The 18924-nt window shown below is 49.2% G+C and overlaps 2 protein-coding genes across 4 annotated transcripts; both read left to right on the top strand.

The window, feature by feature from the left end:
- Window positions 1-2475: 2475 nt before the first annotated feature.
- LOC116729541 (zinc finger MIZ domain-containing protein 2-like) lies at window positions 2476-13696 on the top strand. 3 transcript variants are annotated; one of them, XM_032578167.1, is made up of 21 exons: window positions 2484-2843; window positions 5657-5745; window positions 5835-5949; window positions 6035-6231; window positions 6317-6476; window positions 6959-7165; window positions 7233-7374; window positions 7452-7552; window positions 7629-7718; window positions 10053-10236; window positions 10334-10475; window positions 10544-10622; window positions 10714-10845; window positions 11301-11406; window positions 11477-11634; window positions 11715-11782; window positions 11858-11926; window positions 12019-12308; window positions 12376-12653; window positions 12739-12912; window positions 13083-13696. In XM_032578167.1, exons 2-21 carry the CDS (start codon window positions 5696-5698, stop codon window positions 13185-13187), a joined length of 2847 nt encoding a protein of 948 aa, XP_032434058.1. In that variant the 5' UTR covers window positions 2484-2843; window positions 5657-5695; the 3' UTR covers window positions 13188-13696. The 3 variants fall into 3 exon arrangements, with proteins under 3 accessions (XP_032434059.1, XP_032434058.1, XP_032434057.1); XM_032578166.1 differs by having other exon boundaries at window positions 7626-7718; XM_032578168.1 differs by lacking the exons at window positions 12739-12912; window positions 13083-13696 and having other exon boundaries at window positions 2476-2843; window positions 7626-7718; window positions 12019-12472.
- Window positions 13697-15443: 1747 nt separating this feature from the next.
- ppiaa (peptidylprolyl isomerase Aa (cyclophilin A)) lies at window positions 15444-18639 on the top strand. The gene is made up of 4 exons (XM_032578169.1): window positions 15444-15634; window positions 17807-17926; window positions 17997-18169; window positions 18238-18639. Exons 1-4 carry the CDS (start codon window positions 15566-15568, stop codon window positions 18368-18370), a joined length of 495 nt encoding a protein of 164 aa, XP_032434060.1. The 5' UTR covers window positions 15444-15565; the 3' UTR covers window positions 18371-18639.
- The last annotated feature ends 285 nt before the right edge of the window (window positions 18640-18924 follow it).

The following is an 18924-nucleotide window of genomic DNA, read 5'->3' as shown; positions in this document are numbered from 1 at the left end:
CCACTGTGCAGCCCCATGAACATCGTTTAGACTCCACATGAAAACACAAACAGGTTGGAATGTTTTCAGACTCCAGCTTGATTGGAATGAAAAACTTAGATTTATATCTAAAAGCACAACTTTTTTCAATAAAAGTTTAAATTAATAAGTGCTAGAAATTCTTTTCCTTTGTGTATTTGTAACAGGTGGCACCACCAGGTGGCGCTGTCTCCACAGCCTGAGCCTCCATAAGCTGGAAGCCTGAAGCTGGAGGCCAGGTGTTCATTTCCTGTGTGAGGCCAGGTGTGTGTTGGGCCCACGCTGTTTGGAGGAAAACACTTTTAAAATGATTCTTAACCCTCCTGTTATGTTCCGGGTCAAATTGACCCGTTTAAAGTTTAATTTTTTTTTAAATAGTTGGAAGCATTTTTTTTGCATGAAACTTTTTCTATTTGTCTTAATAGGTGCACTCTACATATAAATTGAACATTTACTCATTTTACACATTTGTACCAACCAGTAGCTCTACCTTTTACATAGACACTGTTCGGGTCAATTTGACCCGGCAGTGAAGTTGAAGTGCAAAAAAAGATTTAAAAATTTCCAATTCTATAGCTTTGAACAATATTTCACCACACACACAAACACACAAGCCCACTTTCTCACTACTCTCTTTACTTCACTAGGAAACTGCGAGAAAGCAGAAAGTGTTCACACAACGTTTGACAGGAATCTTTTCTGTTCCTGTGGACAAATTCCACCCACACTGAGTGACACTCAGTGTGGATAAACTCCACCCACACTGAGTGACACTCAGTGTGGATAAACTCCACCCACACTGAGTGACACTCAGTGTGGATAAACTCCACCCACACTGAGTGACACTCAGCAGAAATGGAGGAAACATAAATAATCTCTGCATGATTCATTTATCTTGAGTTTAACCAGCGGGTCAATTTGACCCTGAACAGTGTGTGTGTCTCAAGTTCAATTATAAAGATTCACATTGAAAAAAAAAAGTGTAAAATAATTTTTTTATTTTTTTACCAAAGATCAATTTCAAGGAAATTATAGTTTTGTGTGTCTAGGTTTTTTTCAGTGGACATTAAAAATGTAAATTACATTTTTTCTGTCCAAATGAGTAAATGAGCAGGTTGTCGTTATTGATCCTTAATTTCTGAGAAATAAAAAAACATCATTGCACAAATATTGATTGAAATTGTTAGTATTGGAGTTAATAATCAGATACAAAAATGCTTTGGAGGAATTTTTTGGTTTCTGACACTATAGCATGATAAAACAGTCCCGGGTCAAATTGACCCATGACCTTTATTGCTGTACCTCAGAACCGAACAGAACAGGAGGGTTGAGTCAGTTGTGCTGATGTGTTTTTATACACGGCTGCATTATTAATGTTACCTGGGCGCCTGCTTGGTTTAAACATTAGTGTCTTAATCAGAATGAATTGTATGTTTTTATATTGTTTTTATTTGGTAGGTTTGCACCAGATCTGCTACACTAAGTTTGATCTCAGAGTGATGGTTTGCAGGTATGCAGTGTTTTAATGTGTTTTAGATTAACTTGATTAAAATGATTTAATAAGCATTTAGTAATTTTTGTGTGTTTGTTTTACAGTGTTAGCACTGTTTCCTGCTGTCCTTTTAGAGTTTGGTTTTCTTTTTGTTAGTCCGCCCAGTTTGTTTATTTCTTCTTAGTACTTGGGAGGTCAGGCTGACAACTTTTCATTTATCTGTTTGTTTCTGGGTCACTTCCCTGAATATCTGTATCCCGTGTCGCTGTTGATCTTAAATAATTGAGACCCATCCTGTTGGTGTGATCTCAGTTTGAATTGCATGTGATCATGTTTGCAGTGTATCGGGTGCATCTTAATGTTGCAGTGAACATTGTTGTGGTTTATACGGGTTTGTCCGCCTGAAGTGGTTAAATTCGGGTCGAACATTATCGGGTTGACAAACGACAGATAAAGTTAACGGGAATCCTTTTTATGTGTGTAACAATAAATGTTGTTAGTAATTAACTTTTTCTGGTTGTTTATTGCCCTTCGGCTTGACGGAACTATAACATATTGCTTCACAGAAAACAAATGTCATTTAAACCTGATTTAGCGACTCTGCTCCATTTACATACTGGCGCGGCAGGCGGTGCGCCTGGTGGGCGGGGTTTGGACTCCGCTCTGATTCCCTGTTTCAAGATGAATCATGTTGTAAACTGACTGAACCTGCTGAATAACATCCGGTTAGCAGGAGGTTAGAGGAGGCCGGTTACTGCTCTGATTCATCGTCCTCATGTTAAACCGGAGGAACTCCGCCCCTGTGGCTTCTCACCGGATCGTCCTCCAGCGGACTGCTAGGGAGCGAACCCCCACACCGTGAGCAGTGAAGCGGAGAAGGAAACACTAGCATCCCGATCCACACTCCATTCCAGTAGATGGCGGTATTGCACATCAGTAAGTTGCCAACCGCCATAAAAAAGAAGAAGGAGGAGGAAACTCTAGCCGCTGCTAACCTCCGCTCTGTGGTTAACCCTCGTTGTTCCGGTTTGTTTCTCTGGATTTCAATGTGAACTCTGCCAGAGCTCCAGCGGATTGCGGTTCTTTCTGAGGCCGGATTATCAGCCGCAGAAACCGGCTAGAAGCAGTTTGAAGCAGCTGAATCTCTCGATCCCGGATCTTTACTGGATCTATTTACTGGATCTATTTCTGGATCTTTCAGGACGCACCGCGTCTTCAGTCGGCGGGACCGTGAAGGCTCATCGGGCTCTCGGTTCTTGATGCCTCGGAGGCCCCGCGGAGCTGAGACCGCGGAGCCCCGGAGCAGGGCTCGGACACCGGGGAATTAAAGGAGGTATGTCCGCTGTGTGACAGGAGTTCTGCTGGCTCCCGTGTGTGTGTGTGTGACCGGAGTGTGTGAGGTGTGTGTCCGGTGGATTCGGGATGGTCTGCTCGATGGAAACTAACTGGGAGACCATCAGCTGAAGGTTTCATGCTGGAGAATCTGCTGCTGCTAACCTGTTAGCATTCCATTGTCACCGCTAGCTAGGCGACCATGCTAACTGTAAAAATACAATAATTTGATGTAAAACATGTCAGGTTGAACGCATAAACGGATGTTAGTTGTGGATATTTGAACCACATAATTTCATGTAGCATTTATCGGTCCTGAACTTCCGGTTGTTGTTGTTTTTCTGCTAGCATGCTAATGTTAGCATGCTAATGTTAGCATGCTAGCCCTAGCTTCCCTCAAAATGTCTCCGGTGGCCGTCATTGTTCCTGGGGGGAGCCGGAGGCCGAGGGGCGGCTCACGGAGGAGACACGGCCCGCTTCGGCGCGTTTCTGTTTTCATAATTAATTAAACGGTTGTTACTAATAACATTAATGTGTCACGTTCACGGTGGCAGTGGGGTTGGTGGTTTAAAATCCGTCCAGAGAGCAGAGCAGAAATGAAATCAGCTTTTATTCTCCGTTATTACGTGGTGAAACAGCCCACGCGAGATACACCCACGATCTGCTGTCTGCCTTCTGTTTCACAGAATAATATTAACCTCTGACCTTTACAGTGAAACTCGTTGAATGATTCCTGGTGAGGCAGCCCAGGTTACCCAGCAGGAAACTAGTTAACAACCTTAGCTGGCCATGGAAACCAGCTAAGGACTACTAACCCGTAGCCATGGAAACCAACTACGGACCCTTAGCTATGGTTAGATATTACTGCAGTGCATCTTCTCCCAGCGTTGCCATGGCAACGTTCATATGTTGGAACCTGACAGGTTCTGGTCAGAGTGGATGGTCTCACGATCTGGTTCTGAGGTTCTGTTGGACCTGCTGAAGGCCTGGTTCTGTTCCATTACTGAGCAGGTTCTGATGAGGCTTCAGCGAACACGGGTCAGGAGGTTCTGCTGGAGGTTCTGCTGAGGCCCGTGTCTTCCTGGTTTTACTGCCACACTTTTCCCTGAATATTCATCTAAATAAACAAACCTTCATCTGAAATATTCTGGTTCTGGTTCTGGTTGTGACGAGAAGAACCTCGGGAAGCCGGAGAACTGGTTCTGATCTGTCGGAGCGGTTCTGGTCAGTCTGGGTGTTAACTACAGCTGGACCGGGTCGCAGGGCTGGTTTGTTTTAGCAGAACCAGGAAGACTCTTGTTTTTATTTCCTGCTTCTCAGAGCTACTTCCTGTTTCCTGCTTCCTGCTTCCTGTGGTTCCACCCAGCAGAACTTTGATCTGGTGGACCTGTTTGGCACTGGCAGTCAAACTGGAAGCAGGTCGGGTTCAGGTCCGCTCACGTGACTCAGGTGAGTCAGCTGTAGGTGTGATCGGGCGGCGCCGGTTCTGCTGTTGGACCGGTTTTAACGGGTCGCTGCTCTGGTCAGAACCTCCCTGAGGAACATAAAGGGGATTGGACTGGACCGACGGGAGAGCCAATCAGATGCCTGCAGACAGAGACCATCAAAGATCCTCCAAAAGAGGAGGTCTCACTCCTCCCACTGGTTCTGATCCGACTCAACCTGAAAACATCCTGCAGGGCGGCTTCCAGCTGAGCGCTGACTCACAGGGAGACTCAAGGATCAGGAACTTCCTGAAGGCGGAGCCTCCATTGTTTACTTCCTGTCCTCAGCCTACAGGTGAACAGGCTCACCTGGAGATCAGGTGACCTTCCAGGAACAAGGTGATGTGTTGAAAGGGTTAGGGTTCTCCAGACTGAGTTGATGCTACCAGCTAGCTTAGCTATCGCTGAGAGGTTGAGCAGCTAAAGCTTTTACTCTGCCTACATCTCCCAGAATGCTGTGCAGTTCTGGCTCAGAGTTCTGTGAAATATTCTATCAGACATATTAATTGATATTGATCGTATGTCTATTGATATATGTATTATTATTGATTTATTGGTCAGCCCTACTTCCTGTTTGGTTTCTGTCATTTAAGAAAGAAGTTTAGTAAACTGACAGTAAATCTCTTTCCCGCTTTACACATAATTAACACTTAGATGTAATAAATTAGATTTGTGGGTTTGTTCTCTAACATTCACCTCATATAAAGTCCTAACAGCAGTTTAGTGTGAAATGTGTTGCTCCAAACCTTTATAAAGTAAATCATAATAATAATGTCTGGCTGTTGATAATGAAACATTTATTACTTTATTTATTTATTAGGCTAATAATGTTACACAGTTTGTGTTTTAAATATTTCATTCTCAGTTTATGACGCAAAATAATTCATAACGATGTAACTTAATTTATTCACTCTACTAGATTATCATTAATGTTTGTTATAATAGAATAATCTGCTTTTCTGTTACTAAAAATCATGAATTTAATTTTTTTCCAGTTTATGAATTATTTGATTTAATCCAGTCAGTACGTTCAGACATCTCATTAACCACAGGTTCTTTAATGTTTATTGAATCATTCCCTTAATAAAACATATCTGCCATCAGGATGATTTGTAACATTTTAACAGTGAAATGTTTTGCCCTGAGCTCTGAGCCCTGAGGGACTCCACATGTAAATATCAGCAGGTTGAACAGATTGATTCCAGTTTCCTGTAATCTGACAGTTTCAAAATGTTTTTATCGTAGCAGAAACTGGTTCTGGTTGGTGCTGAGCGGGCCCCAGGTGGCTGATGGGAAACGTAGTTTAACACGGTCTGTCTCTGTGCGCCAGGGTTCTGTTTGCCGGATTGGGCCGCCGGTTCCGTCTGCCATGAACCCGCTGAACCAGATGAAGAGCGGCCTGGGCGCCAACCCCCACAGGTAGGTCCGATTCTGGTTCCGGTCTGAGCCCAGACCCGGTCTAACGTGTCCCGCTCTGGCTGCCATGACAACGCTCTCCGTCTCCACAGCGACGGGTCGTACCCCTACGACCCGTCCAGCTGGCAGCAGCCCCCCAACCAGCCCACCGGGTCCCTGTCGGTGGTCACCACCGTGTGGGGCGTCCCCAACCCGCCCGCCAGCCAGGTATGACATCATCAGGCGTCTGTGACATCACCAGCAGGTATCTGTGACATCACCAGTCCGGTCTGAGCTGTGTTTGTGTCCCCAGGGCCTGGGCGGAGGCGGGATGGGCCCTGGGGCCAGCGCGGCTGGCGGCCCCATGATGCAGGGCTCCGGGGGCCCCGGCATGTCGGGGGGCCCCGGCGCCTACCTGGGCCAGCCGGGCTACGGGGAGCCGGGGAAGGGCTACCTGTACGGACGGACCGGCGGGGGGTACGGCGGGGCCCCGGGGGGCTACTCGGGCAGGTGGGGCCCTCATTGATCGATTGATTGATTGATTTTTGGTTCCAGATCAGCAGTAACCCCCCCGCTGCGGTTCTGTTGTCCCCAGTTACCCCCCGGCCCCTGGAGGCTCCAGAGGCTCCGAGTTCACCCAGGCTGCTGCTGCCGCCGCCGTGGCCGCCGCCGCCGCCGCCACGGCAACCGCCACCGCCACGGCAACCGTAGCCGCCATCCAGGAGAAACAGAACCAGGAGATGAGCTACGGACAGGTGAGCCGGGCCGAGGCGGCCCCTGCTGGACGCTCCGGGTCACCAGAACCAAAGATACCAAAGCTAAAAAAAACAAAAACTGGAATAAATAAAAACTGTAACTAACTGAAACTTTAATGTCTATAAAACTAAAACACACTGAAATACAGACATGATATCGTTTGTGTTTATGAATCTATTTTAGTATCTCAAACTGATGTTTACGTCAGCCGTCGGCTACTTACGGCTCCTCCTGGTGATTGCGCTAGGCCGCAAAATGGCGACAGCGAAACTCCTTAGAAATGTTCAGACGGTTCAACTCAAATTAATCCGTTTGGTGAAAATGTAAACATCAGTTTAGTCGACGTAGAAATGATCAAAAAGAACCAAAGAATGAAAAAAAACTAAAACTGAATTACAATTCAAAAGCCAAACCTGTTAAAACCCTGAACAGAACCAGAGCTGGTTCTGCTGGTTCTGAACCCGTTTCCTGTCCGTCTCAGATGGCGGCCCCCGGCTACAGCAGCCAGTTCATGGGCCTGCCTGGCCCCCGCGGCCCCGGCCCCACCAGGGGCCCGCCCTCCATGGGCTCCATGTACGGCCCTGGGGCGGGCCAGCAGAGGGTTCCCCAGCACCCAAGCTACGGCGCCGGCCCCCAGCAGGGACACATGCGGCCCCCGCAGGGCCTGAAGCGGCCCTACGGCTCCGAGGTGAGACTGCATGACGAGCCACCAGGTGGCCGGTTCTGTTGGCTAACTGACCCGGTTCTGTTCCCAGTCGTTCCCAGGAATGCCCCAGCAGTACGGTGTTCCCTCCGGGGTCAGCGTGATGAGCGGCCCCGGAGGAGCCGGGGCCTCCGGTGGAGCCGGACCCACGGGGCCCGGTCCGTACTCTGGACCCAACATGCAGTACCACCCAGGTACCGATCATCCAGATCCATTTTCAGTAGATTTGGACCGAAATGCAGAAGTAAAACCGGCTGGTCTTCCTCCTCAGGTCCAGGCTCCGCCCCCCAGTGCTCTGGCCCCACCCCCTCCTATAAGATGCCCCTCCCACAGTACCCGCCCTCAGGAGGTTCAAACTCCCAGTTCTACAAGGTGAGCTCCGGGATTGATCGTCAGAACCGCCGGACCGGACCGGACCGTGTGGCTAACGCTGGGTTCTGTTCAGCAGGACCAGTTCAACGGCCAGACTGGGAACCTGAATGCTCTGCCAGCAGGGGGCGCCGCAGGCGGCTACAACGCCTTCAACCAGCAGGCAGGGGTGAGACGCTTCACACTGACCCAAACCGTTCTGGTTCTGGTTCTGGATGTTTTTAGTAAAACAGCTGAAAATGAATCAGTGAATCTCTGAGTTATAAATCTAACTCAGGACTTTAACGTCTTTATTTTAATTAATTGGTTTAATTGATTTTAACACTTTAAAATATTAACATTTATTTTTATTTATTTTACATCCTCAGTGCAGAGCGGGAACCTTTTGTATTTGTGCGTTTCTGGTACGCCGTATTTCTGGCGCAGAGCTTCCAGCTGGCGGTCCAACGACTTTATGTTTTAAAAAACATTAAAGTTTGACAGGAAATAGGAAAATATGTTTGATGGAAGACATTATTGATAAGAGACGTACACACAAAAACGACAAACACAATAAAATACCACTAAAATAATTTACATTTTATACATTTCAGTTAAATCCTAATTATTTAGTCAGCCAGTTGATCTTCAAACAGTTTGATTTAAAGACTTTCTTTATTAAAATATCCAATTTATGCAAAATCAACAGATTCACACAAAAAACCTGTTGAAGTGATGCTAACTCCCACCTGCAGGGGGCAGCACTCCTGACAGTCTGTGATCAATGTGGAGAGACAGGGCCGGCCTAAGGCATAAGCAAACTAAGCAGCCGCTTAGGCCCCCAGGGCCACTAGGGGGCCCCTCAGTGGAGCTGATTTTTAAATTTTTTTATTTGGTAATAATTTCTGTCTTTATAATATTAAAAACACACAATTTCACTATGAAGTGTTTTGTTTTTACAATAATATATATTTGATAATCTATGTAGAAATCATTATTTTATTGATAAAAAGAAAAACATAAATTGCTCTTGGGGCCCCTGGTGGCCGCGGTAGGTACCGCACGCTGTGCAGTCCAAAGGTCAGAAGGTCAGAAGTTAAGTTAACAAAACTATGTCTCAGAAAAGGACTGAACCTCCAGGGAGGGAGAAAAGAAAGAGGAAGAATAGAAAAGGCCAAGATAAAGGTTTGTTTTAATGAGCCTTGCTAATGTAATGTAAAGTAAAAGATTAGTAAAGCTGCTAACTTGATAGCGACCCGGACCGGACCGGACCGGTCCAGTTCAGCAGCCAAACATTTATGCTGGAGTCTTTGTGTGAAACTGAGTTTAAACTTTAAATGAGTTGATTCTCATGGTGGCTCTGGATATTTCTGAGCTATTTTGGCTTCAAACCGTGTTTGATAAAGTTTGATAAGAATAATTAAAACTTGTCAATGTTTGACGTTGTTAGCTAAATGTTTTTCCGTCAGGCTACAAGCTGCTACATGATGAGCTGCTCTATGTTGTTTGCTGCTGAGCAAAATCATTTAGTGGCTAAAAACATTATTTTTACATCAACTTCTAAGTTATGAGAAACTTCTGTTAAAATCATTTGCAGGCTCAGAATCAGACCGGTACCGGTACCGGTCCACTTTCTCAGGGGAGAAAAACTCACCTGGTATAAATTACATTTTAGATATTGGAGTAACGCTTAAAAGAAATTAATTTAATCAAAGAATGTCATGAATATGTGTAGAGCTGCACCGATTGCAGTTTTCTGGCCGATCCCTGGTTACCGATCTTTAAAAGCCTGACCTGCTGATTTTGGCTGATATGAATTTATTTTGTCTGAAATGTTGCTAAATGTAGCAAGAAAGTGTCTGAGTTGGTAACAGTGAATATTATTGACTGTAAACGTTCAGACCTGGTGGGTCGGTCAGTCAAACGTCTCCCTGCAGAGCAGAAGAGGACAGAGATGATTTATAAACCTTTGCTGATTAAGTTAAGATCAGCTTCACATGTAAGTATCAGCTGATCACGATGCCCCAAAATGAAGGAAATCGGCTCCCAGAAATCAACTGGTGGATAAATCAGTTGGTCAATAAATGAATCTTATTAAACATGTTTATAATGTAAATAGCTAGAGATGCAATAAGTTTATAGCAGGTGTGTGAATGACCTAATGATCGGACTGCTGACTGCAGCCGGTCCACTTTGTTAGCAGAACTAGAGGGACCCAAAACCACATTTGGCTCAGGGCCCCATGGAGGATTGGACCGGCCCTGTGGAGAGAAGCAAAAACCGAGACATTTACCGCCTTGAATGAGCGCAGAGGACCGAGCAAAGCAAATTATCCTTGCTAATATTTCTAAAATTTGGATTAAATTCACAGACACAATCAGCTTGGGACTGGTTTCCATAACAACAGATTTGATCCGGGCTGAGACAGAACCCTAGAGCCGATCCATCCGGTCCGGGTTTTAGAGGAACAGGACTCAACATAAATGAACTGATCCGGTCTAAGTGAACTGTTCTTTCTCCCCAGCCGGGCCGAGGGTTACCCGGTTACCCGTCCTCTCCCGTCCCCGGAAACCCGACGCCGCCCATCACCCCCGGCAGCTCCATGGCTCCGCCCTACATGTCGCCCGGCAACACCGACGTGAAGCCGATGGCGTCTTCCTTCCTGCCGGACATCAAGCCCAACATGACGGCCCTGGCGCCCCCTACAGGTAGACTCACAGATCAGCTGATCGGTCCGTCCTCCAGCCGTCCTGAATGACTGTGATGTCACAGGAAGTGCTCAGATGTGTGACTTCCTGTCTATAGGTAACCCTAGCGACGACCTTCGGCTGACCTTCCCGGTGCGGGACGGCGTGGTTTTGGAGCCGTTCCGTCTGGAGCACAACCTGGCTGTCAGCAACCACGTGTTCCAGCTGCGCGAGTCCGTCTACAAGACGCTCATCATGAGGTAACGGCCCGGTTCTGACCTCGTTCTGACCCGGATCTGGCCAAATTCTGACTCGGTTCTGTCTCCAGGCCCGACCTGGAGCTGCAGTTCAAGTGTTACCACCACGAGGACCGACAGATGAACACCAACTGGCCCGCCTCCGTCCAGGTCCGACCCCGCCGCCGGTTCTGCCGGTCCTGCCCTCCGTCTGGACCCGGGGCTGCAGGTCAAAGGTTAACGCTGCGTCTCCGTCCCTCAGGTCAGCGTCAACGCCACGCCGCTCACCATCAAGCGAGGAGACAACAAGACGTCCCATAAGCCGCTCTACCTGAAGCAGGTCTGCCAGCCGGGAAGGAACACCATCCAGATCACCGTCACCGCCTGCTGCTGCGTAAGATCACCCATCAATAACCCATCGATAACTCGATCGGTTTACAGCCCATCGATAACTTGATGGGTTAAACGTTAATCCTTTCTAAACCACCAGGTAACACCTTGATTTCACTCTGCAGTTACTTTCCATGATGCTACTTCCTGTTAGCACATTTATTACAAACAAGTTAAAAATGACGGAAACGGAAACAAAAATCAATTAGAGAGAGAAAATATTTATAAGTTAATTAAGGTCAAGTGCTTTTTAATATATGGGCCCCTAACGGCCCTTCCTGTGGCCCCCAGTCTAACGGCCCTCCCTGTGGCCCCTGTGGACCCCAGTCTAACGGCCCTCCCTGTGGCCCCTGTGGCCCCCAGTCTAACGGCCCTCCCTGTGGCCCCTGTGGCCCCCAGTCTAACGGCCCTCCCTGTGGCCCCTGCGGCCCCCAGTCTAACAGCCCTCTCTGTCCCCAGTCCCACCTGTTCGTCCTCCAGCTGGTCCACCGTCCCACCGTCCGCTCCGTCCTGCAGGGCCTGATGAAGAAGCGGCTGCTGCCCGCTGAGCATTGCGTCACCAAGAGTGAGTCCTCCTTTGTTGCTGGGAGCCTCTGTGTCCTCCTGACCTCTGACCTCTGACCCTGTTCTCTCAGTTAAGAGGAACTTCAGCAGCGGCTCGATTCCCGGGACCCCCGGGTTGAACGGAGAGGACGGCGTGGAGCAGACAGCCATCAAGGTGTCGCTGAAATGTCCCATCACCTTCAGACGGATCCAGCTGCCTGCCAGGGGCCACGACTGCCGACACATACAGGTGAGGGCGCCAGCCAATCAGAGCTCTGGCTGTGCTGTGATGTCATGGCGTGCCCACCCTGCTGCCGTTTGTCTCCGCAGTGCTTCGACCTGGAGTCGTACCTGCAACTCAACTGTGAGAGAGGAACCTGGAGGTGTCCGGTGTGCAAGTAAGGAGCTCGGTCCATCAGAACCCGATCAGAGTTCTGCTGACCCGACCCGACCCGACCCTGTCTGTGTTTCAGTAAAACGGCTCTGCTGGAGGGACTGGAAGTGGACCAGTACATGCTGGGAATCCTCATCTACGTCCAGAAGTGAGACCTCATCTTCTCCGGTCCTGTTTGGTTCCGGTGCCTGGTTTGGTACCAGCAGAACCTAACTCTTCCTCTCTCCTCCTCTTCCTCAGCTCTGACTACGAGGAGATCACCATCGACCCAGTCTGCAGCTGGAAGCCGGTTCCGGTGAAACCCGACATCCACATGAAGGAGGAGTCAGACGGTCCGGTTCTGAAGCGCTGCCGGACGCTCAGCCCGAGTCACATGGTCCTGCCCAGCGTCATGGAGATGATCGCATCACTAGGCCCTGCCCCCTCCTCTTCGTCCTCCATGACCGCGCCTCCCTCCTCCTCTTCCTCGCCGATGCCCTACTCCTCCCTGCCACCAGGAGGCAGCAACACGCCAGACTTCCCCTCAGCAGGTTGGTCACATGACCCCAACTGATCCAGGTTCTGACCTGGTTCTGATCTTTGTCTCTCGTCCTTCAGCTCCGTCCTTCCCCGCTCCGTCTGCCGCCTTCTCGGACTTTGCCGGGCCCGGTTCCCCCAGTATTCGGACCTTCACCGCCGGGCCCGGTTCCCCCAGTATTCGGACCTTCACCGCCGGGCCCGGTTCCCCCAGTATTCGGACCTTCACCGCCGGGCCCGGTTCCCCCAGTATTCGGACCTTCTCCTCCCCCGGCCCGCCGCCGCTGTCCTACCAGCCGGATCTGTCCAGCGCCCTGCTGACGCCCGACAAGGCGCCGCCTCACTCGCTGGGCCCGCAGGTACCGCTGCTGGTTCTGTTGGTACCGCTGCTGGTCCGTTAGAACCAGTCGGTGTTCTGGTTCTGACTTCCTGTCCCTCCCTCAGGTGCCGGGCCGTTTGGACTCCGTCTCCCATGGTGCCGCTCTCTCCCAGCAGCAGCAACAGGGTCTCCATGGCAACGGTCAGATGATGCAGCGTGGCAACCAGAACCCTCGTCTCCAAGGCGACGGCTCCTTTGGGCTCGGCGGGTCCACAGATGTTCCAGAACCTTCTTTGGATGTGAGTAGAACTGAGTCGGTCCAAAACGTTCGAAACCGGAGCTTTTAAAACTCTGCAAAAGGTTTGACTGACCGGGTCGGATCAGAACCAGCTTCAGCTAGCAGTAAATGCAGGGTAGACCAGAACTCTGGTTCTGGTTCTGACCCGCTCTCCGACCCGTTTGTCTGCAGCTGCTTCCAGACCTGACGAACCCGGACGAGCTGCTGTCCTACCTCGGACCTCCGGACCTGCCCAACAACAACGACGACCTGCTGAGTCTGTTCGAGAACAACTGAGGAGTCCAGAACCGGACCGGACTGGAGGAACTGCTCCCTCCCAGACAGAACCGCACAGACTGCAGAACTTTAAACCGTTTGGACCTGGTTCTGTGTGTAACTGAAGTCGTTCTCATTTTACTGGTTTTATCTCCTGATTGTGGTTCTGACCCGTCAGCCCGGCTGCAGCCGTGGACTGGTTCTGGATCTGAGGCTGGTTCTCGTTCTGACCCAATGAGCTACAGAACCAAAACAGAGCTGAGGTCCAGTTTTGGATTAACTGTTAACTGGTTCTGGTACCGTGGACCCGCTCAGAACCAGCGCCTGCTGGGCCAGAGGAACCAGTGGCTGCTCTAAACCAATCAGAGACTCTTCCAGACCAAGCCTCGCCCTCTGTGAGCTGATTGGCTGGCCCACTGTTGTGACTTCTGTGTGTTGCCGGGGCAACAGCTGTGATCCAGTAACATTAACATAAAGAGTCTTGAGACGAGTTCATAACCTGTAATTTAATAAACGCTGGAAAGACTCGAGTCTGCCAAGTGTTTCTGTCTGCAGGTCAAAGGTCACCAAAGCTCTGGGGTTCCCTTTGGGTGTAGGGGTGTAACCATGGCAACACAGAACAACCAGCAGGACCGGCAGGAACAAGGTGACTGGTCCTGGTCCGGGTCCGGTCTGATCCAGGGTCTGGTTTGGGTCCAGGTCCGGTTCAGGTCCGGGTCCGGGTCTGGTCTGGATCCGGTCCAGGTCTGGTTCAGGTCCAGGTCCGGACTGATCCAGGGTCTGGTTCAGGTCCGGTCCGGTTTTCATAAGATCTCCAAAAGAGTTCAGATCATCTTTTCTAAAATGACTCCAGTCAGAGGCGTTTTCAGGTGTGCCGTAACACAGACTGCTGCAGGAGAGCCTTCTGCCATCAAGAGGTTTTGTTCCTCTGGGATTAATTATTTTAATTTGAAAGGAAATATTATATAATGCATATCATGTTGTTAGTTACTGCAGTTGGATCATGTTTTAGTTCCAGTCAGGATTATGTTAGAATTATGGATTAAAAACCCTGATTTGAATCCTTTAACTGAGCCGTTCTGGACCTCGCTGCAGGACGTCAGAACCTGAGCAGGTTTGATCACTGGGAGGACTGGGAGGAGAATCGTTTCCAGTCAGAGAAAATGGCTTTTCCTCTTTCCAAGTTACGAAGTTCTTCCTTCCACCAAATCATCTGGATTTGGTTCATTCCTGAAGATCTTTGGGTCAAACAGAACCTCATCTGTCTGCTAAAGCCGCTGCTGGTTCAGTGGCGCCCTCTGGTGGCGAAGTAGAAATACTGCAGTTCTCTCTGAACATGCTCAGATCATCCTGAGGTTCGAGTCAATGCAGCAGACATGAAACGATGACCTGAACTTCAGCTGCCTTACCAGAGGAACCTGCAGACCTACGGGGTTCCATTGGTGCCAATAATATGTGTGTATCGCGTTGCTGACTTACAGCATTTCTAAATAAAGCCTTAACTTCTTCAAATGTTCAAATGAATCCCTGCAACTGGGAATATTTAGTTTCTGTGGAGTGAAAAACAGTTCAGCTCAAATTACCAAACATTAAATTGAATCACAGTCTAGGAAAAGTATTCGCCCCCTTGGATGTTATACCCTCTTATTGCTTTAATAAATTAAATAATGATTAATAAAATGTGGCTTTTTGACAGAGTAACTTACGAAAACTATTCTAATCTAGTTCTGAGTGGTTCTATCCTGGTTCTGGGGGGTTCGACCCGGTTCTGGGTGAATTTATCTCACCCAGAATGCTCTGGGTCTGTGTTTCTCTTTCCCGGTGTTGTCTGATTGGCTGTCGGTGTTCTCTGTGATTTTCCGGTTATACCGGGACACGCTCACTAACTTTGTTCTGACTGAACCGGGCCGACCGACCGCACCCTGAGCGCGTGACCGCGCAGCCAGCACATTTTAACCCTGGCACCGGGCGCGCGCCTTCACTGCGGGGCTCTGCGTGAGCAGCTCACGTCCGTGATGCTTGGCGCGCATTGCCCGCTCTGCTGTGAGTTTAACTCTGTCACCGGGATGTCTAAGCGGGGCGGGGTTTAACGGGCATGTTTGAAAAGATTCATTGCGTCTCCGAGCCGGTGTACGCCGTCATAACAATGCAACACACTCAAAAATGTGCGTCGCTACTAAAATGCTTGCGTTTGCTGCTGCGGATGCTGATTAGCTCAAAAACGTGCCACAATCTACGTCCTCATAACTGATTGGCTGTCTGAAACTAAGCCCCGCCCACCAGGGTCTTATATAAATTTGCTCGGAGCTCGGCCATCTTTTTCGGTTTCCTGTGGCCTCCCTCGTCCTCTCGCCGGAAAACTCCTCGATCCAGCCATTTGACGCCCGCCTGCAGACATCATGGCCAAGCCCAAAGTCTTCTTCGACATCACCGCTGACGGCAAACCTCTGGGCCGCATCGTCATGGAGGTAAGGCGGCTCACAGCCGGCGGTTGCAGCTGGCTGATGTGCGTGGGTGAAACTGGTGTTCATCGGGGGTGCGCTCGGCTTCACGCCGCCCTCCAGCCGCCTCTGTCCGGCAGCTTTTGCCGGAACTTTCCGCAGCGGCTGACCCGAACCGAAACCGGAGCCCGTAGCGGCTACCGCCGTGGCTGCTGGCGCTCTGTTCCGGCAACGGTCCTATTAGACCCGCAGTTATAACGGGTCACGCGCAGCCTCACGAGGCGCGCGAGTCTTTGTTGCAGGGTCGCGCGGCCTACTTCCCGCGACTGGAGCTGCGGAGCGCGAGGCCCGCTGCGGTGGTTTTTCCCGCGTGTAATCTGGGCGGGACTTCAGCGGCGAGACGCGCAGGGCGTGCGGGTCGGCAGGCGCGGTCGCTGCGGGCCCGGTCCGGTTCTGGAAAGTTCCACTGAACTGGCGCGGTGCGGGAGGGGGAGGGGGAGGAGCGCCGTCTGAACGCTGCGAAATGCGGATGTAAGTAGGAAGACCCAGTTAAGCCCCCCGGTTCGGTTCGGGGATACGGAGCGGTTCAGGAACGTTCCCGGGGAGCCGGTCTGACTCATGAGTTGTGCTGCTGTTGAGCCAGGCTCTGGTTGGTCCCGGAGTTGAACCTTGGATCCTGCTGAGGGCTCCGGTTACCTCCCGGGCCGCAGCTGCTGCAGCGCCTCATGGCTGCAGCAGCTGAAGTTGGCCTCTGATTGGGTGATAGGAACCTAATCTGCTGCAAGTTAAAAACTAAGACACTTCTAATCTGCTCAGGATTATTCTGCTCTGGTTGCAGAATATTTAACAGTTTATTAGTGACACTTCAATAAAGTGTAATTTTATCTTTTTCTGCCTTTGGACCAGATTAGAAAGTCCAGTTGCAGTTAGTTTGCAAGACAATTAAAAATTCTTTACAGAAAAAATTTAAAGTTGAAAAACATTCATAAATTAAAGTAGACAAAATGAGATGCAAGGAAGAGAACTTGCTGTTTATGTTGGAATAAATTAAGTGTCATTTTGCTAAGCAGACAAACAGTTGCAGATTAAAACATAAAATATCTAAATGTACATAAAATATAAAGTTATAACATCTGAACTCATCAAACCTGGTCTGGATTATTCTACAGAATATTTCAGATCAAGTTTATTAGACACTTAAAGGGAAATTTATCTGTTTTTTATTCCTCTGAACCAGATTAGAAAGAATCCAGACCTACAACAGTTAGACTCTTCAAATCTGGACGGGATTATTCTGCACTGACTGCAGAAAACCTGTTAGTGAAACGTTAATAAAAAGCCTCATTATCATGTTTATTTCTTTACATCTGGATCAAAGTAGAGCAGCTTCAGATGCATTAAAGCACAAACTGTTTTTTTTTTTTTTTATATATATATATATTCTGCGTTTGGTGTAAAATAATCCCGTCCCGGTTTGAAGCGTTTCGGTTTTTAACCTAAAGAAGGTAAAAGACGCTCCAGGTGAATCGCCCAATCAGAAGCCGACTTCGTCCAGAACCTCTATGGGTTTTAATGAAACATCTGGGTTCTGATCAGAGAACTGGGTTCTGGTTCTGGTCATGCCGCAGAGGTTCTGGTTCTGTTAGACTTGATCCTTCAAGTCAAACTTGAAGGATCAAGTTAGACCCTGAAGGGTTAGATGGTTCCTCCATGTCAAACTGGAGGCCCGCGGGCCAAATCCGGCCCTCCGTGACTCTGACCTTTAGACCTGGAGGCTCCAAAAAAACCAGCAGAAAAACATCAATGTTTTTCTCTCCACTAAGAAGTAATTTTATTAGTTTAGCAAAACGCTGTCTCATGGCTTCTGGTTTTAGTTTCCAGATGATCAGACCGTAAACCTGTTTAGCTCTCGCTAAGCTAGCTTAAAGAGCAAAACAGCTAGCTACCAAATCAAAGATAAACATGGAAAATAATATTCCAATAAAGTGTTTAAGCTTATGTTTATGATTGAGAAACCAATTAGCATCTATGCTATAAAATTAATGTATGTTTTGTCCTCGAGGCGCCCCCTGGTGGCCGTCACTCTGAAAGGCTCTACAGGATGTAGACGTTCTCACTGAATCAGATGAAACGTTAATAATTGATCAGTTTGTTGGGTTTATTGGGCCGTTGCTCAGCCATGTTGCTAACTCTCTGCAGCTCCGCGCCGACGTGGTTCCCAAGACGGCGGAGAACTTCCGGGTGCTGTGCACCGGAGAGAAGGGCTTCGGCTACAAGGGGTCGTCCTTCCACCGCATCATCCCGGACTTCATGTGCCAGGTGAGGCCGCCGCTCCGGGTCGACCTGCGGGTCGGTCCGATCGCGCCGCTCACCTCTGTCTGGCCTGCAGGGCGGCGACTTCACCAACCACAACGGAACCGGCGGGAAGTCCATCTATGGCAACAAGTTCGCCGATGAGAATTTCAGCCTGACTCACACCGGGCCGGGCATCCTGTCCATGGCCAACGCCGGGCCCAACACCAACGGCTCGCAGTTCTTCATCTGCACTGTGAAGACCACATGGTACGGCGCCGGCCTATCGCCGCCCGCCGCGCGGTGAGCCTCTGCTAATCCCTGCTCTTTGTCTGCAGGCTGGACGGGAAGCACGTGGTGTTCGGCAGCGTGGTGGAGGGAATGGACATCGTCAAGAAGATGGAGTCCTTTGGAACCTCTTCAGGGAAACCAAAATGCAAGACGGTCATCGCCGACTGCGGCCAGCTCTGAGCACCATGGCAACCAACCCCAACACGACCCCCTGCTGACCCTGTAGTCTGGCCCCCTTTAGGCTCCTCCCCCTCCATAAATCAACATTCCTATCGATGGAGATTCAGCAGATTTCGTCCTGTTTGTGTTCAGTCGACTGATAATGTTGCTGCATCTGTGACTTTGCCTTTCTGAAGTTTCTTTTGCATTAACGTTTTTCCACAAAGTCCTGACGGTTTTTTTGTTAAATCAAATGAAATGAGGAAATAAAAGATGCCTTGATAATTACACCAGTCTCTGGGTTTTAATGTTAAACGGATTCTGCTGCAGCCACCTGCTGGAGGTTTCCTGGAACTGCACTTGGAAAGTTCCCTGAATGACGCAGTGACGTCAGTTGGTGTCTGAGTGAATCTTGGCTTCTGATTTGATGCTTTAAGATGAACCGATCTGAGTCGGTTTCCTCACAGGGATCCATCGGTACTTCATGTAAAATATTGTAGCCCTTTGTTTATAAATTATTCATGTGGATGTCGTCCTGTTTCTGCCGCACTGCATCCTGGGTAAGTGGCGAGCGC

The sequence above is a fragment of the Xiphophorus hellerii genome, chromosome 12 (genome assembly GCF_003331165.1).
Source record: "Xiphophorus hellerii strain 12219 chromosome 12, Xiphophorus_hellerii-4.1, whole genome shotgun sequence".
NCBI lineage: Eukaryota > Metazoa > Chordata > Actinopteri > Cyprinodontiformes > Poeciliidae > Xiphophorus > Xiphophorus hellerii.
The sequence above is the reverse complement of the archived record's forward strand: the minus strand, read 5'-3'. Positions and strand labels throughout refer to the sequence as shown.